General features: G+C 39.0%; 1 protein-coding gene across 3 annotated transcripts in view; it reads right to left on the bottom strand.

Annotated features, from left to right (window-relative positions):
• GRIA1 (glutamate ionotropic receptor AMPA type subunit 1) overlaps nt 1–15,857 on the bottom strand; it is a 323,009-nt gene that overhangs the window by 42,584 nt on the left and 264,568 nt on the right. For all 3 annotated transcript variants that reach the window (XM_032259814.1, XM_032259816.1, XM_032259815.1), the window contains exons 12-13: nt 7,800–7,998; nt 1,938–2,185 (exon numbers count right to left, since the gene is read on the bottom strand). In XM_032259814.1, the coding sequence (XP_032115705.1) occupies nt 1,938–2,185; nt 7,800–7,998 (447 nt within the window). The remainder of the gene's footprint in view (nt 1–1,937; nt 2,186–7,799; nt 7,999–15,857) is intronic.

Raw genomic sequence — 15,857 nt, forward strand, 5'->3', positions numbered from 1 at the left:
GTGTCTTTGAGATCTTCTCTTTGTCTTTATCGTTCTGCACTTTCAATTGAATAAGCTGTTGATTTGTATCTATTTATTTTGCTTAAGACTGATTTTCAGATATGAAGATTTATGTTTTCCATAAACTCTAGAAAATTTCTTTAAAATATTGCCTCCACTTCATTCTCCCTTGTCTCCATCTGGAACTCACAGCAGACTGAACTTTTTTCTTTTTCATGTCTCTTAAACTCTTTGTTACATTTTCTTTTCATCTATCTGTGTGTTACTCTGGGGAATTTTCTTTGATTTTTCCCCAACCCCGGAGTGCACCAATTCTCTCAACTTTATCTAATTTGCTATTTAATCCTTCCACTAAGATTTTATATAAATGAATGAATTTCTTAATTTCTGTAAATTCGAATTCAGACTTTTTCAAATATATCTGGTCTTTAGTGATAGTTTAACATTTCTTTTAAAATTTTAACATTTTAACATTTCTCTTAAAATGTTTTTGATCACTTTTATGTATTTAGTTGTACTGTTAATTGTTGCTCATGTAGATTGACAAGTAATTTATAACTTTGCAGAGCTTAGGGTAGTCCTGAAATAGTAAGCTTATGCTTTTAGTTCTGGTTTTAATTTGTTTTTTCCTTTTTGGTCCTAGGAATTTCTTAACTTGAATTTAAAAGGCTGTTTGTTATGTCTTATCCAGCATATCTAGTTGTTTCATAGTGAGAATTTTGTTCTGCCACATTGCATGAAGTAGGTGTCCCTAGGTCCCCTTTTATAGACTGTCCTAGTACTTATTAGAATTGTCATTAAACATTAATAATTTCTTTAATGTCTGTCTTTCCTGCTAGAATGTAGTTGCATGGGGACAGGAACTATGTCTATCTTGTTCAAATTTGTAGCTCCAGCTCCTAGCCTAGTCCATAGAACAATGTTGGGGCTTTTATTAAAATAAATGAATAAAGTGGAAGCAGAGGTGGACCTGGGTATCATATCAAGATGGGTTAGGAATCCATCACCACCATTTTGCAAACCGTATTAATCCTTCTTACCCTTCCTGAAATCCAACACTTATCCCAAATGATTTAATCCTTCTGTAATTGACATAATATCTCATATGTTTCATAGGTGACTTCACAGTGTACTGTTTTCAGTGACCTCCAACATAGATTATACTATTTGAACTCACAACAACCTCATTATTCTCCTTCTATAGATGAGGAAACTGAGGGCTGGGAGATGATATGTCTTACCTTTTGTAAGACAGTCAGAATTAAATCTAGGTAGTCTGACTCCACGTCTACAGGGTTCTTCCTCAGCTGCTGAGAATGAATATCAGGACTTCTTTAAGTGAAAGTAAAGTCTGTTGTGCTTCTTTACCAAACTATCTATATTTTGCTAAATAAATCAATCTCCAGGTAAGAATAGGTGCTATAATTAATTTGGTGCTATTTATTAGATGCTATTTCATTTTCCACAGCCAGAGTCTCAGGACTCAAATGATTTGATTTTTCATTTGGACAATGTGTTTATGTTTCTTTTGAGAGGAACATTATAAACCACCTTCTGTCAAAGAATTCAGGTTGCTGGAGAACTCTGTTCATAGCGTTGTTGGATGCAGGGGTGTCTGGTAAAGGATGTGGTATTACAGATTACACGACAAAAGCACAAGGTTCATTGATGTTTCACACACTTGGAGGAGGAAGGTGAGGCATGGGGAAGAACACATGGGCAGTGACAGTCACAGCAAGCTGAGGCCCCCAGGTCAATTTCCAACCTCAGGGCTGAAGATCTTGGGTGGCTGGAATCTTCCAGGCCCACAGGTGTTGAAGAAGGCCCGCTCGACAGCTTGCATTGTGGCAATGGAGCCATGTAGCAGACACAGAAGCTTCATTCCTGAGATAGGGAGGGGAGAGGGAGTACCAAGGAAGCAAATCTTGGCTACTTACCTCAGGGCAGACCCCTTGGGTGTCGCAATGCCATAGCCTTTGGAATCCAAGTTACCTCCCACCTTCATGGTGTCACAGGGTTTCCGCTGCTCAATGTACTCATTCATGGTAGACTCCAGAAGGTAGGCATATTTGCCTTTGGATTTCCTCACTCGAATCATCCCCTCCTCTGTGGTCCGCACAAAAACTGATGGCTCCGCTGACTTCATGTATGTCCACATCTTCTCAAACACGGCAATTTTAGACCTCTGGCAGGGACAGAAACAAAGCTGGAATTATGTGCGCTTAGAATTGGAGTCGGCACACACATTAATGAAGAGCTGAGTGTAGCTTTATCACACATTCACGAGCAAGATTAGCTCAGGAAGAAACAAATTATGAGTGATTGCAAAATAAGAGGCTCTAATTAGTACCAGTAGGTTCCAAAGTACAAATATCTTACAAATACGGAATGAACAGAATATCTGAGAATCTTTTAATTACTTCTGAGTAATTATATTCCTCCTAAATAAGGGGAGCGTTAAAAAAGTGGGGCCCAACCTGGCTTTGAAAGACGTTAAAGGACCTATCTATTGTTCAATGAGGCTATATTTATGCTAACCAGAAGAAACAGAGAGCCGAGTATCAGTGGAATCTGATTTCATTATTGGAAGAAAATACTGAAGAGTTTCTGGATCATGAGCTGCCAAGTTCTAGTCATCCTATATTGCAAGACCCCTGCTCAGAATGTATTAGGTTAATGCAAAAGTAACTTAGCATTACTTTTAAAACTAATGGCAAAAAAACCACTCAATTATTTTTGTACCAATCAAATATATTGCTGTCTGATACAGCTGGTAACTTGGGACCAAATACTATTGCCATCTGCTTACATTTCAAAACCTTCCAAATATGGTTCAACTATCTTCCTTATTTCTTCCTAAACTCATCTTGGGCCTTCTCCCCTCTGGGACTTTGCTTGGACTGTTCATTCCACTTGAGATGCTGGCTCTGTCTAACATAGAACAGAATAAATCCTATGTATTTGGAGTCCACCTCAGTTCCAAAAGCAATGGTTTTTAGACTCTAGTAGGCACCATCATCACATACTTGATTGTAAAAATGCAGATTCCCTAGCTCTAAATCTAGAGATTCTAATTTAGCAAGTCTGAGGTGAGACCTAGAATACATCTTTTTCAGGAATTGTCCCCACCAGGTGATTCTGATCTGTATAGCATGTGTGGCCCTCACTTTGAGAAACAGTATTGTGAGGGCTGATATTCCTAAGGGACACAGCCCAGAGCTTCTTGGCAGTCCCAGCACAGAGATACTTAATCCTCCATTGACAGTTTAATTAAGATGTATGAAGGGCCGTGGGAGATGTGGGTGATAGGAGAGATCCAAGAACAAATGCCCTGAGTATGCTTCCAATCTTCCAAAACACACTGCCTGGGGCACTCACTGGATGGCCAAGCTAGACTGCTAGGATTGCAAGTCATCTCTTTTTGTACGTAGGTCTCAAGTATGTGGAAGCTACCTGAGAGATGTCTTCCCTCCTGTGAGTCTAACTGAGTATCTTGCACATGGTAGGCCCCTCAGTCAGAGCTCATGATCCAGGACCATAATCAACCCACTCATCTAGCATACTCTTTCTAAATGGTGACCTTTTCCCAAAGAGTAGATGTATTTTAGGGAGACAAAAGTCTGGCTATTAAAAATGTTTTCTAAATGGACAAGTGTTAAATACATGTAAGGGGCTACTTTTTAAAAATAATTATTGCTAGAGTCACATATTTGATATAATTCAGTGGCTAATATATAGATTTCAGATTTAATATAAAATTATCATTATACATGCAGCATATCACTTTTCTTTGCATACAACTATCAGGTTTATTTCCTCGATATTAGTGCATGTCAAATGTTGGTAAGGTATTGATCTACAATTGTCATTTGAGCCAACTGATCAATAAAGATATCTGGGGCCCAGGAAAATCATAGGTCTTGAGGGAAAAGTAATGGAAATAGTTGCTATTAAAACTTCAGTTTTAATAGCCTATAATTAGATAAGCTATATCATTCATTTTACAGTCTGGTTTACAATTTGGAAAGGACACTGGACTGGCTGTGAGGAGCCATGAATACCAGTCTTAGTTCTACTTCTCACTCATGGTTTTGTTTATGGAAAATCCCTTCTCTTTGGTCCTCAGTTTCCCCATCTGTTCCGTGGGGAGTTTGGGCATTGTAATCTTTAAGTCCCTGGCTAGCTTGGAGTATCTGATCCTTTACATGAAGACACATCATTCAAGCAACAATGTCAATGTGAGAAAGAAGAAGAAAGAAGGGAGAAAAGGGAGGGGGGATTCCAAGATAAGGAGGGGGGAAATACCCAGAACTAATCATAGTGTCTGCCAATGTATTTAATATTCCCTCACAGGAAACAGGAAAATGTATACATTCAGCTATGACCAGATTTGCAGATAATCTTCCAGGCACAAACTAACAAAACACACACAGGGCAATTGCAAGATGCAGTTTGACCTGACAGGATGGACACAGCAGGGAACTGGGCTGTTGACAGGCAGAGCTGAGGAGCCTTCTGAGCAACAGTATGCAGAAAATTAATATGTCCTCTCAGCCTCACCCCAGTGCCCCAGATGTTAAGGCTGTGCGCACAGACGCTCGGGATGAACTATCAGGAAAATCTAATCTCCAGGAATGTGAAGGTAGCATGAGTGGCAGGGGAGACTGGAAGCATACTCAGGGCATTTGTTCTTGGATCTCTCCTATCACCCACAGCTCCCACAGCCCTTCATACATCTTAATTAAACTGTCGATGGAGGATTAAGCATCTCTGGGCTGGGGCTGCCAAGAAGCTCTGGGCTGCCATGGGGACAAGAAGCCAGCGTTTTCAGAGACTGGAGTAGAAGAATTTTTGTCTCACTATTCCCTCCTTCTGCCTTGTGGGGATAGTTGGTGATCTTATCTCCCCACCCACCAAACTCCTGGTGGGATAATTATCCAAGGTCAGAGTCACAGAGATGGAAAGGCTTATGCATGGGACATATCTTGGTAGCACTTTCCTTTTACAGGTAAGGACGCTGGGGCCCATGATGCGGCAATAAACTTTCCAGTGTCATGCAGTTTGTTAGTGGCAGAGCCAGGAGTCCCTGGTCTCCTGGTTGCCTCCCGCATTTAGGCTTTATATCTTATTAGCTGCAAGACATTGGGCAAGTAACATAACCTTTCCGAGCCTCAGTGTTCCTCTCTGACAATGGTAATAATACCGTGCACTTCACAGTGTTACCATGGAGATTATATGAGAACACAGGTAAAATGCATAACCCAGTGCCTGGCACAAGGAAGACATTCTGTAAGCAGTGCAATGACTACTAATAATGATGTCTTTTTTAAGGTTTTACTTTAGGGTAGGAATGCCTCATACCTGGCTTGCTTGGTACCAGTTTCCCTTCCTGTATACATGAGAGACATTGATATCAATCAAAGAATTCCTTCACATTGAGCCCAGGTGTGACCTCAGAATCTCTAAGCAAACACTACTGATCTATCAAAGTAAATGCATGGACTATAACCAATTTGCTACCAATGTAGTAGGCCTGGTCACAGAACTTGTAGAATATGTCCTGCTCTGGTTCCAGGTTCCTAACTTTGTGTGTGGACAAGAGGCAGTAATATGTCAATTGATGTAGTGATTAACTTTTGAAATTTTAACCCCCGCCGTGCCTTTCACTAGGTAGGCCATGACCATTTTCTTCTCTGGGCCTCAGTTTTCCCAACTATAAAATGATAGGGTTAGACTAGATGTGTCCGCAAGCCCATCTGCCATCCTGATTGATCTTTTTAAAAATGTTTGTCAGTTTAATGACAGCACCGCATTAAGACAATGTGGTTCAGTGGCAAGAATACCTGGGTTGGAACCAGAAAACTCAGATTTGGTACCCACCCCTGACACTTGCATCAAAATAATTTCTCAAGTTTTAATTTCTTATCCACAAAGTGGCTACCACAATACCTCTTCTGCCTGAGGTCACAGGTGAAACATAAACGAAACCATTAATGCAAAAGTGCTTTGAAGACTGGTGTATGTTGTATTGACTATAAGGATGAAAGCATTGTTAAGTGAATTAGATGGTTTTCTAACTACATCAGCAGGAGTTGGGGCAGAGGACAGGTTTTATGGACAAGGAGAAGCAGGCACCTTCTTCACACTTTTGTTGCAGGCTAAAAATGTCAGGGAATTGTAATGAGATTATAAGGGGCTTTTTTTAATTAACTGGCTGGGTGAGCTTAAGCAAGTAATACCTCTCTCTAAAATGATAGGCTCTGACTAGTTGACCCCTAAGACACCTTCTTGCTCTGATATGTTGAAAATTGATGATTTTAGCCTTGGGGTTAGGATCAATGATGGTTAAGACTTTGTTCCCTTTCCTGTCTGTTGTACAGAATACAAAGCCCGTGACGAAGAACCTGTAGCACATCCCACAGTGGTATATTCGGGCCCGGAGTTTGCTCCGTGAAGTTACAGTGAGAGAGCTAGGTAAGTCTGTACAGGATTCCTTCTCTCTTGCCTGAGGCAATATGGGGGCCTGCTCTCTCTGCTCCTTCTGCTGTTAATTAAGCTGTGTGACCTTAGATGATTACTTCTAATTATCTGATCTATACAATGGGGACATCTCCTAACTCTAATCTATAACATAGGGACAATCCCTAACTCATCTTTAATGAGAAGATAAATGACATAATTCGTGTAGGATGTGCTTAGTACAGGACCCGGTTTCTACGTAAACGGTAGCAAATGTTTATTATTATTCTTATTTGATCAATATATGGTAGTTCCATGTACTGTTTCTTCAACTCCTGGCGTAAACATGCCTAAACTCCAGGGAAATCACAGGTTTTCCTGCTTCTCGGCATCTGTCCCAGTTGTTCCTTTTGTCTAGGATGTATTTAGCCTACTCAGGGCTGGCCTGGTTTTGTGATATATAGAAATGTTTACAAGTCTACCTTGTAGACTTTCATTCTCTACCCATTCTTCAGAATGATTCCCAAATATTTGCATTTCCTTGAAGCCCTAATGGTATATGAAACCTCCATTGATCATTCCTTGTTTTGCCTCTTATTTTACATACCCTATCTCTTTTAGTCTTCTTAAGGTCTGATACAGACATTATTCTCCTCATTGTATAGACCAATGGAAATGCTGTCACAGAGGCTAAGTGCACAGAATAAGTAAGGGATGGAGCCAGGTTCTGGCCTCCAGCTGCTGACCTGGAAGGTTGTGCTCCTAAGCTCTCTGCTCCTTTGCCTTCGCTCAATGTCTCCTGCCAAAACATATCTCGCCACCTCCACTCCCACTTCACATTTTCTCTCTCTCCTGGCGCTATTTAATAGATCACCTTTTTCAGTTATTTTTTTTCCCATATACTATCCTCTTACTCATCAAGTCAACAAACATTCACTGAGCTCCTGCTATGAGATAGGAGAGAACACAAACAGCATCAAGTCCAGTTGTTGCTTACAAGCTGTTTTTAATCAATTACTAACTAGACTATGAGGTTACTATGGGAACAGAGAGGAAATTGTATTTGATGTCCTTTGTAGCCCTCGGAGAATTAGCACAGACTGGTATAGGCAAGGGATCTAAATCAATGCAGCAGTTTTGAAGCTTCTACAAATGTAGAAATGTAGATTTCTTAGGGGGATGGTAGAAAGCTTAGAAATGTCCTGAGTTTCCCTGACTTGCAGTCAGTTAAGCACTCGCCCTGACTGCCTGTTATCTCAGGTTATATAATGAGAAGGACATTTTAATGACAGTGCTGGTTCACTTTTGTGAAAGTGCCTTGGGACAAAGGATGTCCCTACCCTGAAGAACTCCTTAGTAGATCCTGCTTCCAGCGTCCCATAAGCAATTTCTGTCTGCTTCGCTAGGTCCTCTGCACTCTCAATGGGAGACACCATCCTCTCCACGGTCAGGAAGGCGGCCAGGTTGGCTGTATATGAGGAGATGATGATCAAGGTGAAGAACCACCAGACGCCACCAACGATGCGACCAGACAGGGACCTGCAGGCAAAAGGGAAGAGGTGACAGCAGCATGGGCATCAGCTGTGGAAGGCTCTGGGGAAGCAATGAGCACTAGTCTGGGCCTTGGCAGCAGACCTGCCAGGCCCTATTGCGCCCTTCTCATCTGTCAGCAAGATGTGAAAATTCAAATGTCAGAGGGACTCCATATTTTGTTCCTTATTACAGACACAGACCTGTGGGGTTGCTGTCCTTCAGGGGTGATAAAGCCCACATGTATGTATTCACACTCACTTTTACACATATATAACAGCAAGACACATGCTGACAAAGACACAGGTATGTCAATACTTGCCCACAAAAAATCAAATATGAATAAGCAACTACATACACTCCAAATGTTTGTGAATACATATACAAATGCAAATGCATTTATACACATGATGAAAACATTTGATTAGTTCAGACATGTTTTCAGACTGCCTTGTTATTGCTCTCCTGGGTGGCAAAGGCGACCAAAATAGTAGACCAGAAAGAAAGGAAGAAAGAATATATTGGAAATAGAATCAGAACAGTCATATTCCAGTCACTGTGGGGAATGTCACCATTGGGTGCGGGCACAATTCTTTCCCTCACTCACCCAAGGAAGATAATTCATGGCTGAAATAAAAAGATTAAAAAGAGAAATACGACAATCAACTATGAGGTGAAAAATTTATCTTTGAACTTCTCAGAGTCCTATTCTCCTCTCTTATTCCCCAAACAATGAAGAGAAATATATAACCAGCAGAGAGTTTCACTGTTATCTCTTTGATCCAATAGCATACTTCCAAGTCCAGGGCTTTCAAAGATACTACAAGATGATTTGTATGTAACTTGTGATTTTACATGGTAAGCAGTTAGGGCATCAAATCATAATGAATCCTATAGTGATAAAATTATTTGCATTTCATTTCTCTTTCCATTCTGTTCAATTTATCAAGGAAGTGCTATTCTGGAGCTCCTGTACTTTTAAGTCCTTTCTGACCTGTGTTCTGACAGCCTTAAGCTCAGAGCCTTCAATAGGTGACAGTGTTTAATTGAAACCTATTTTACAATTAGAGAAATCACCATTGCAACCCATGAGTTTTGTAAAGAAATTCGTCTACTGGGCCTCCAGAGCAATACCCAAGCCTGTTGGCTTGCTCTGTTGTTCCACACTGCTTGCAAAACCCTGGTAGACCTTACCTGTGTTATTTCCATATCTTTTGACACTTCACTTTACCTCGATTTCTTGGAGATTAGTTTGATGCAATCCCATTTGTCTGTGTTTGTTTTTGTTGTCTGGATTTTGAAAAATAATCCTAAAATTTCAAAATCCTTGCCGACTACTGCCATGAAATGTTTTCCCTGTTTTAATCTAGTACTTTCAGAGTTTTGAATCTTACATTCGTGTCTTTAATCCATTTTTGAGGTGATTTTGGTACATAGTGAGAGATAGGGATCTAGTTTAATTCTGCCTGTAGACATCCATTTTTCCCAGCACCATTTACTGAAGAGACTATCCTTTCCCCAGTGTATGTTTTTGACACCTTTGTTGAAATTCAGTTGGCTATAAATGTGTAGATTAATTTCTGGATTATTTATTTTGTTCCATTAGCCTCTGTGTTTGTCTTAATGCCAGTACTATGCTATTTTGGTTACTATAGCTTTGTAGCTTATTTTGAAGTCAGGTAGTGTGATGCTTCTAGTTTTGTTCTTTTTGTTCAAGATTGCTTTGGCTGTTCATGGTCTTTTGTTGTTTCATACAAATTTTAGGATTATTTTTCTATTTCTGTGAAGAATGACATTGATATTGTAATAGGGATTTCATTTAATCTGTAGATTGCTTTGAGTAGTACGGACATTTTAACAATATTGATTCTTTTTTTTTTTTTTTTTGAGACAAAATCTTGCTCTGTTCCCCAGGCTGGAGTGCAGTGGCACGATCTTGGCTCACTGTAATCTCTGCCTCCTGGGTTCAAGTGATTCTTTGCCTCAGCCTCCCAAGTAGCTGGGACTACAGGCACATGCCACCTGTAGCAATTGTTGTATTTTTTAGTAGAGATGGGATTTCACCATATTGGCCAGGCTGGTCTCAAACTCTTGACCTTGTGATCTGCCCACCTCAGCCTCCCAAAGTGCTGGGATTACTGGCTTGAGCCACTGGCACCTGGCCAAAAATATTAATTCTTTCAATTATGAATAATGGATATCTATTGCCTTGTGTCCTCTTAAATTTCTTTCATCAGTGTTTTATAGTTTTTATCATAGAGATATATTATCTCCTTGGTGAAATTTACTCCTAGGTGTGTTTTTTGTAGCCATTGTAAATGGAATTGCTTTCTTGATTTCTTTTTCATGTAGTTTTCTGTTAGACTGTAAAAATGCTATTAATTTTGTATTTTGATTTTATATCCTGCAACTTTGTTGAATTTTTTATTAGTCTATTAGCTTTTTGGTAGAGTTACTAGGGTTTTCTATAAAGAAGATCATGTTATCTGCAAACAGGGACAATCTGACTTCTTCCTTTTCAATTTGAGTGCTCTCTATTTCTTTCTCTTACCTGATTTCTCAGACTAGGACTTCCAGTACAATGTTAAATAGAAGTAGGGAAAGTGGGCATCCTTGACTAGTTCCATATCTTAGGGGAAAAGCTTTCAACTTTTCCCTATTCAATATGATGTTAGCTGTGAGTTTATCATATATGGCCTTTTTGTGTTGAAGTATTTTCTTTCTATACTTAATTTCTTGAGGGTTTTTATCATAAAGTGGTGCTGAATTTTATTAAATGCTTTTTCTGTATATACTGAAATGATCATATAATTTGTGTTCTTGATTATATTAATGGGATGTACCACGTTTATTGATTTGAATATACTGAACCATTCTTGCATCCCTAGGCTGAGTCCTACTTGATCACAGTGCACGATCTTTTTAATGTGCTGTTGAATTTGATTTGCTAGAATTTTATGGAGGATTATTGCATCTATGTTTATCAGGGATATTAGCCTGTAGTTTTCTTTTTTGTTGTGTCTGGTTTTGGGATTAGGGTAATGCTGGCCTCAAATAATGTGTTTGGAACAATTTCCTTCCTTTCAACTTTTTTGGAATAGTTTGAGAATAATTAAAATTAGTTCTTCTTTAAATATGTGGTAGAATATGACAGTGAAGCCATCAGTTCTGGGTTTTCTTTGATGGGAGACTTTTAATTACTGATTGAATCTCATTGCTTTTTATTGGTCTTTTCAGGTTTTCTATTTCCTCATAATTCAATCTTGATAGGTTGTATGTGTCCAAGAACTTACTTATCTTTTCTAGGTTTTACAATTTGTTGTATATAGTTATTCAGAATAGTCTCTTATGATCCTTTATATTTCTGTGGAATCGATTTTAATGGCTCCTTTTTCATTTCTAATTTTATTTATTTGAGTCATCTCTCTTTTTTTCTTAGTCTTGCTAAAGGTTTGTCAGTTTTTTCTTTCCAAAAAACAACTCTTTTTGGTCTTTTGTGTGTTTTTTTAGCCTCTATTTTATTTATTTCTGGTCTTTATGATTTACTTTCTTCTGCAAATTTTAGACTTAGTTTGTTCTGTTTTTCTAGTCTTTGAGGTTCAATGCTAGGTGGTTAATATCATCATTCTACTTTTTTGACGTAGGTGTTTATTTCTATAAACTTTCCTCTTGCTGTATCTCAAAGGTTTTCATATGTCGTGTTTTCATTTTCATTTCTCTCACAAAATTTAAAATTTAAAAAAATATTTCCTCATTGATTCATTGGTTGTTCAGGAGCATTTTGTTTAATTTCTGTAAATCTGTATGGTTTCCAAAGTAACTCGTTATTAATCGCTAGTTTTATTGCATTATGGTTACAAAAGATACTTAATATAATATTGATTTTTAAAAATTTGTTAATACTTGTTTTGTATGTGATATATGCTGTAGGCTGTTCTATGTTCTGCTGCAAAGAATGTATATCCTACAACTCTTGAATGGAATGTTCTATAAATGAATATTAGATCCATTTGGTCTAGAGTGCATCTAGAAACAACTACTCTGATGTGTCTTTGATTATCTTCTGTCTGGATGATCTGTCTATTGTGGAAAGTATTGAAGTTTCTCCTATTATTTTATTGCAGGGTATAGTTCTCTTTACCTCTTAATATTTAGTTTACACATTTAAGTGCCCTGATGCTGATTGAATATGTATTTATAACTGTTATGTTCTCTTGCTGTATTTGACTTATCATTATGTAATTGCCTTGTCTTTTAAAAAATTTTTTTTTCTAAAAATCTATTTTTTTCTGATATAAGTATAGCTACTCCTGCTTTTTTTCTTTTTTGTTTTAATTTACATAAAATATCTTTTCCCTCCTTTTACTTTAAGACTATGTGTTCTCTTATAGGGGAAGTGACTCTCTTGTAAGTCGCATATAGTTGGGTCTTATTTATTTTTATTCATTCAGCCACTTATTTCTTTTAATTAGATAATTTAATCAATTACATTTTATGTAATTCAGGCAGGGCTTACCACTGCCATTTTGTTACTTGTTTTCTAGTTTTCAGAAAATAGATTCTTTATTCTGTTCTTTCTTACTGTTTTCTTTTGCAATTAAGAGATTTTCTCTGGTAGTATGCTTTTATTTTTTGTGTAACTATCAGAAGTCTTTGCTTTGTGGTTACCATGAGGCTTACAATAAACATTCAATAGCTCTGTCTCTTAACATATTATTGTAGTTATTGTTATTTTTTATAGTTTTGTCTTTTAGTCTTTGTACTAATAATGCAAGTGGTTTTACACACCATGATTATAATATTAGAATATTGTAAATGTCTGTATAGTTGCTTTTACCAGTGAGTTTTATAACTTCAGATGTTTTATTGTTACACATAGTGTCCTTTTCTTTCTGTTTGAAAAAATCTCTTTAACATTTCTAGTAAGACTGTCTAGTGGTGATGAATTTCTGGGTCTTTCGTTTATCCAGGAAAGTCTTTATGTCTCCTTCAGTTCTGACAAATAGCTTTTCTGGGTTACAGGCTTATTGGTTACCACGTTTTTATCTTTTCCTTCAATATTCTTAATGTATCTCTAAGAGTACTTCCTCCTGGTCTGCAAAGTTTTTGCTGAGAAATCTGTTGCTAGGTGTGTTGGAATTCTCTTACATGTTATTTGCTTCTTTTCTCTTGCTGCTCTGTAAAATTCTCTTTGTCATTGGCCTTTGAAAGTTTGATTATAATGTTTCTGAGATCGTCTTATGTCAGTTGAATCCTATTGGTGACTTTTGATCTTCCTATACCTGGATAATTATATCTTTCTTTAGGTTTGGATAAGTCTCTGTTATTTCTTTGAATAAGCCATTTATCCTTTTGTGTGTTTCTACTCCCTCTTGAGCTTCAATGACCCAAACATTTGCTCTTTTGATGCTATTCCATGGATTCTGTAAGTTTTCTTTGTTCTATTTCATTCCTTTCTCCTTTTTTCTTTTGTGCCTATATTTTCAAGGAGTATGTTTTCAAGCTCATTGATTCCTTCTTTTGTTTAACTAACTCTGCTGTTTATGCTTTCTATTGCATTAAAAAATTTTTCATTTATTTGTATTTTTCAGTTCCAGATTTTTAAAAATTATTTCAATCTCTCTGTTAAATTTCTGAATTGTTTCTCTGCGTTTTCTTAAAATTCATTGAGCTTTCTTAACACAGCTATTTTGAATCACTTGTCCAACAGATCACATATTTCCATCTCTTTAGGGTGCCTCATTGGTGTCATGTTTTGTCCATGAGGTGAGGTCATACTTCCAAGATTGTTCTTAATGCTTGTAGATGTATGTCAGTCTCTGTACATTGACGAGTTAGATATTTATTCTAATTTTTACAGTCTGGATTTGTTTGTGCTCATCCTTCAGTTGGCCTGTCCAGAAATCTAAGCAATCTAATCTGTTGTCAGAGTCTGTGACTGCTGCAGCTATTTTAACACTAGAGGGTACCCTAATCTAGGGTTCTCTGTAAGTCTTGTGAGGGCTTAGAAGTTGGTGTGGCACTCCAGCTTGGTTGGACCTAGAGAAGAGTCAAGGAGGGTACCAGAGCTGTAGGGGAAAGACAGCTAGGAACCTGAGTTCAGAAGTCTGTCTCATTGGTCTATATGGCTTTGTGTTTTCTGCAGATCCCTGCATAAGTGGGACAATTTCCTGACTATAGTGAGAGGAACTGTGGAACGAAGGTTGGCAAGCCTGCCCACAGTGGCCCAGACATGTGTGCTTCCCAGCCGTTTCCTGCATGGGCAGGGCAGTTCTCTTACTGCAGTTTAAATGGAACTAAAGCCAAGACTGGGCCCTCTAAGGATCCACTGTGACACAGATGCTGGTGAGCTCATCCCAGTAGCCCAAATGTGTGTACTTCCCAACCAATTTCCTGCATGGGTGGGGGAGTTTCCCAACTGTAGCAAGAGGGGTGAAAGCTGTGACTGGGCCTCCTTGGGATCTGCTGTGGGATGCAGTCTTGTTGGCCACCACAGAGGTGCCTATGGACAGGCAATTCCTGGTCTGTGAGAATATCAGTGAGTTTTCCTCTGGGTCCTTGTGCAAGCTGTAATAAGCAGGGACTACAGCTGTTGGGGGGCTGGAGCCACTGCCGGATAACTTTCAGATCCACTAGCAAGACCAGTGTTGGCAGGCAGACAAACCTTTCTGCAGAGGCACGAAGTTGTGTGATTTCTCCAGGACCCATTGACAGATGGTTTTGGTTGCTGGTCCAAAGCCAAATGGGGCTAAAGCAAAGCCCTTTGAGGAACAAAGTTGTTTACAGGCTTGAACCTAAAAGCATGATCAAGTTTCCTACCTGGGTGCTGTTCTACACTCTTAAAACAGCCTTCTTAGGTCTTGGGCTCTACCAGGGTTTTATAACCTCCTACCTGAATCTCAAGGCTCCTGCACAGAGACTTTTTTTTCCTGCAGATGGTTGCAGAATTCTTACTGCTGTTAGGGGGATATGAGTAGGTTACCTCCTATTCTGCCATCTTGTTTTATGTATTAGTTTTTAGAGACAGAATCTTGCTATGTTGCCCAGGCTGGAGTGCAGTTGCCATTTACAGGCACGATCCCATGACTGATTAGCATGGGAATTTGGACCTGCTCCTACTCCAGTCTGGGCTGGTTCACCCCCTCCTTAGGCAACCTGGTGGTCCCCGGCTCCTGGGATGTCGCTATATTGATTCCCGGCTCCTGGGATGTCACTATATTGATTCCAAACTTAGTGCAGACAACTGATTGGCATAACACACTATAGCCCAGAACGCCTGTGCTCAAGCAATCCTCCTGCCTCAGCCTTTGAAGTAGCTAGGAGTATAGGCATGTGTCAGTGTCTGGCTCTGCCATCTTGTTGATGTCACTTGAGACTGAACTGGACTTCTTACCTCTATTACGCCCTCTATGTCCCCACTGCCCACCTGTACAAGGTAGCCTGAGTGATCTTTTGAAACATATTAATTGCACCATATTGCTTTTCTGCTTAAAACCCACCAAAGGTTTTCTCTTAACACTTGGGATAAATTCAAACTCTTTGATAAGCCTTGAGGCCCTGTGTGGCCTGGCCCATGGCTCATTCTTCAGTGTCACCCAGCAACATAATTGCTGTACTCTAGTCATACCGGTCTTTGGCCCCTCATATTCAAAAGGCTCCCATTGTTATCATACGCTGCTCTTTCCCCTGATCAATGCATCAGGCCCTATTCCTCCTTCAGAGCTCATCCTAATCATTACATTTTCAGCATTCAATGGTAAGACTCAGAACATTTTGTGGCTGTTGTAGCAGTAGAACTATGGCACCTATTTGCCTTTTGGATTGTCTGTGTTCCCCAAGGCCATAAACTCCATGAAAGCAAATGAATC

Source organism: Sapajus apella, unplaced genomic scaffold (assembly GCF_009761245.1).
Source record: "Sapajus apella isolate SASKATOON/1434 unplaced genomic scaffold, GSC_monkey_1.0 scaffold112, whole genome shotgun sequence".
NCBI classification, from domain to species: domain Eukaryota; kingdom Metazoa; phylum Chordata; class Mammalia; order Primates; family Cebidae; genus Sapajus; species Sapajus apella.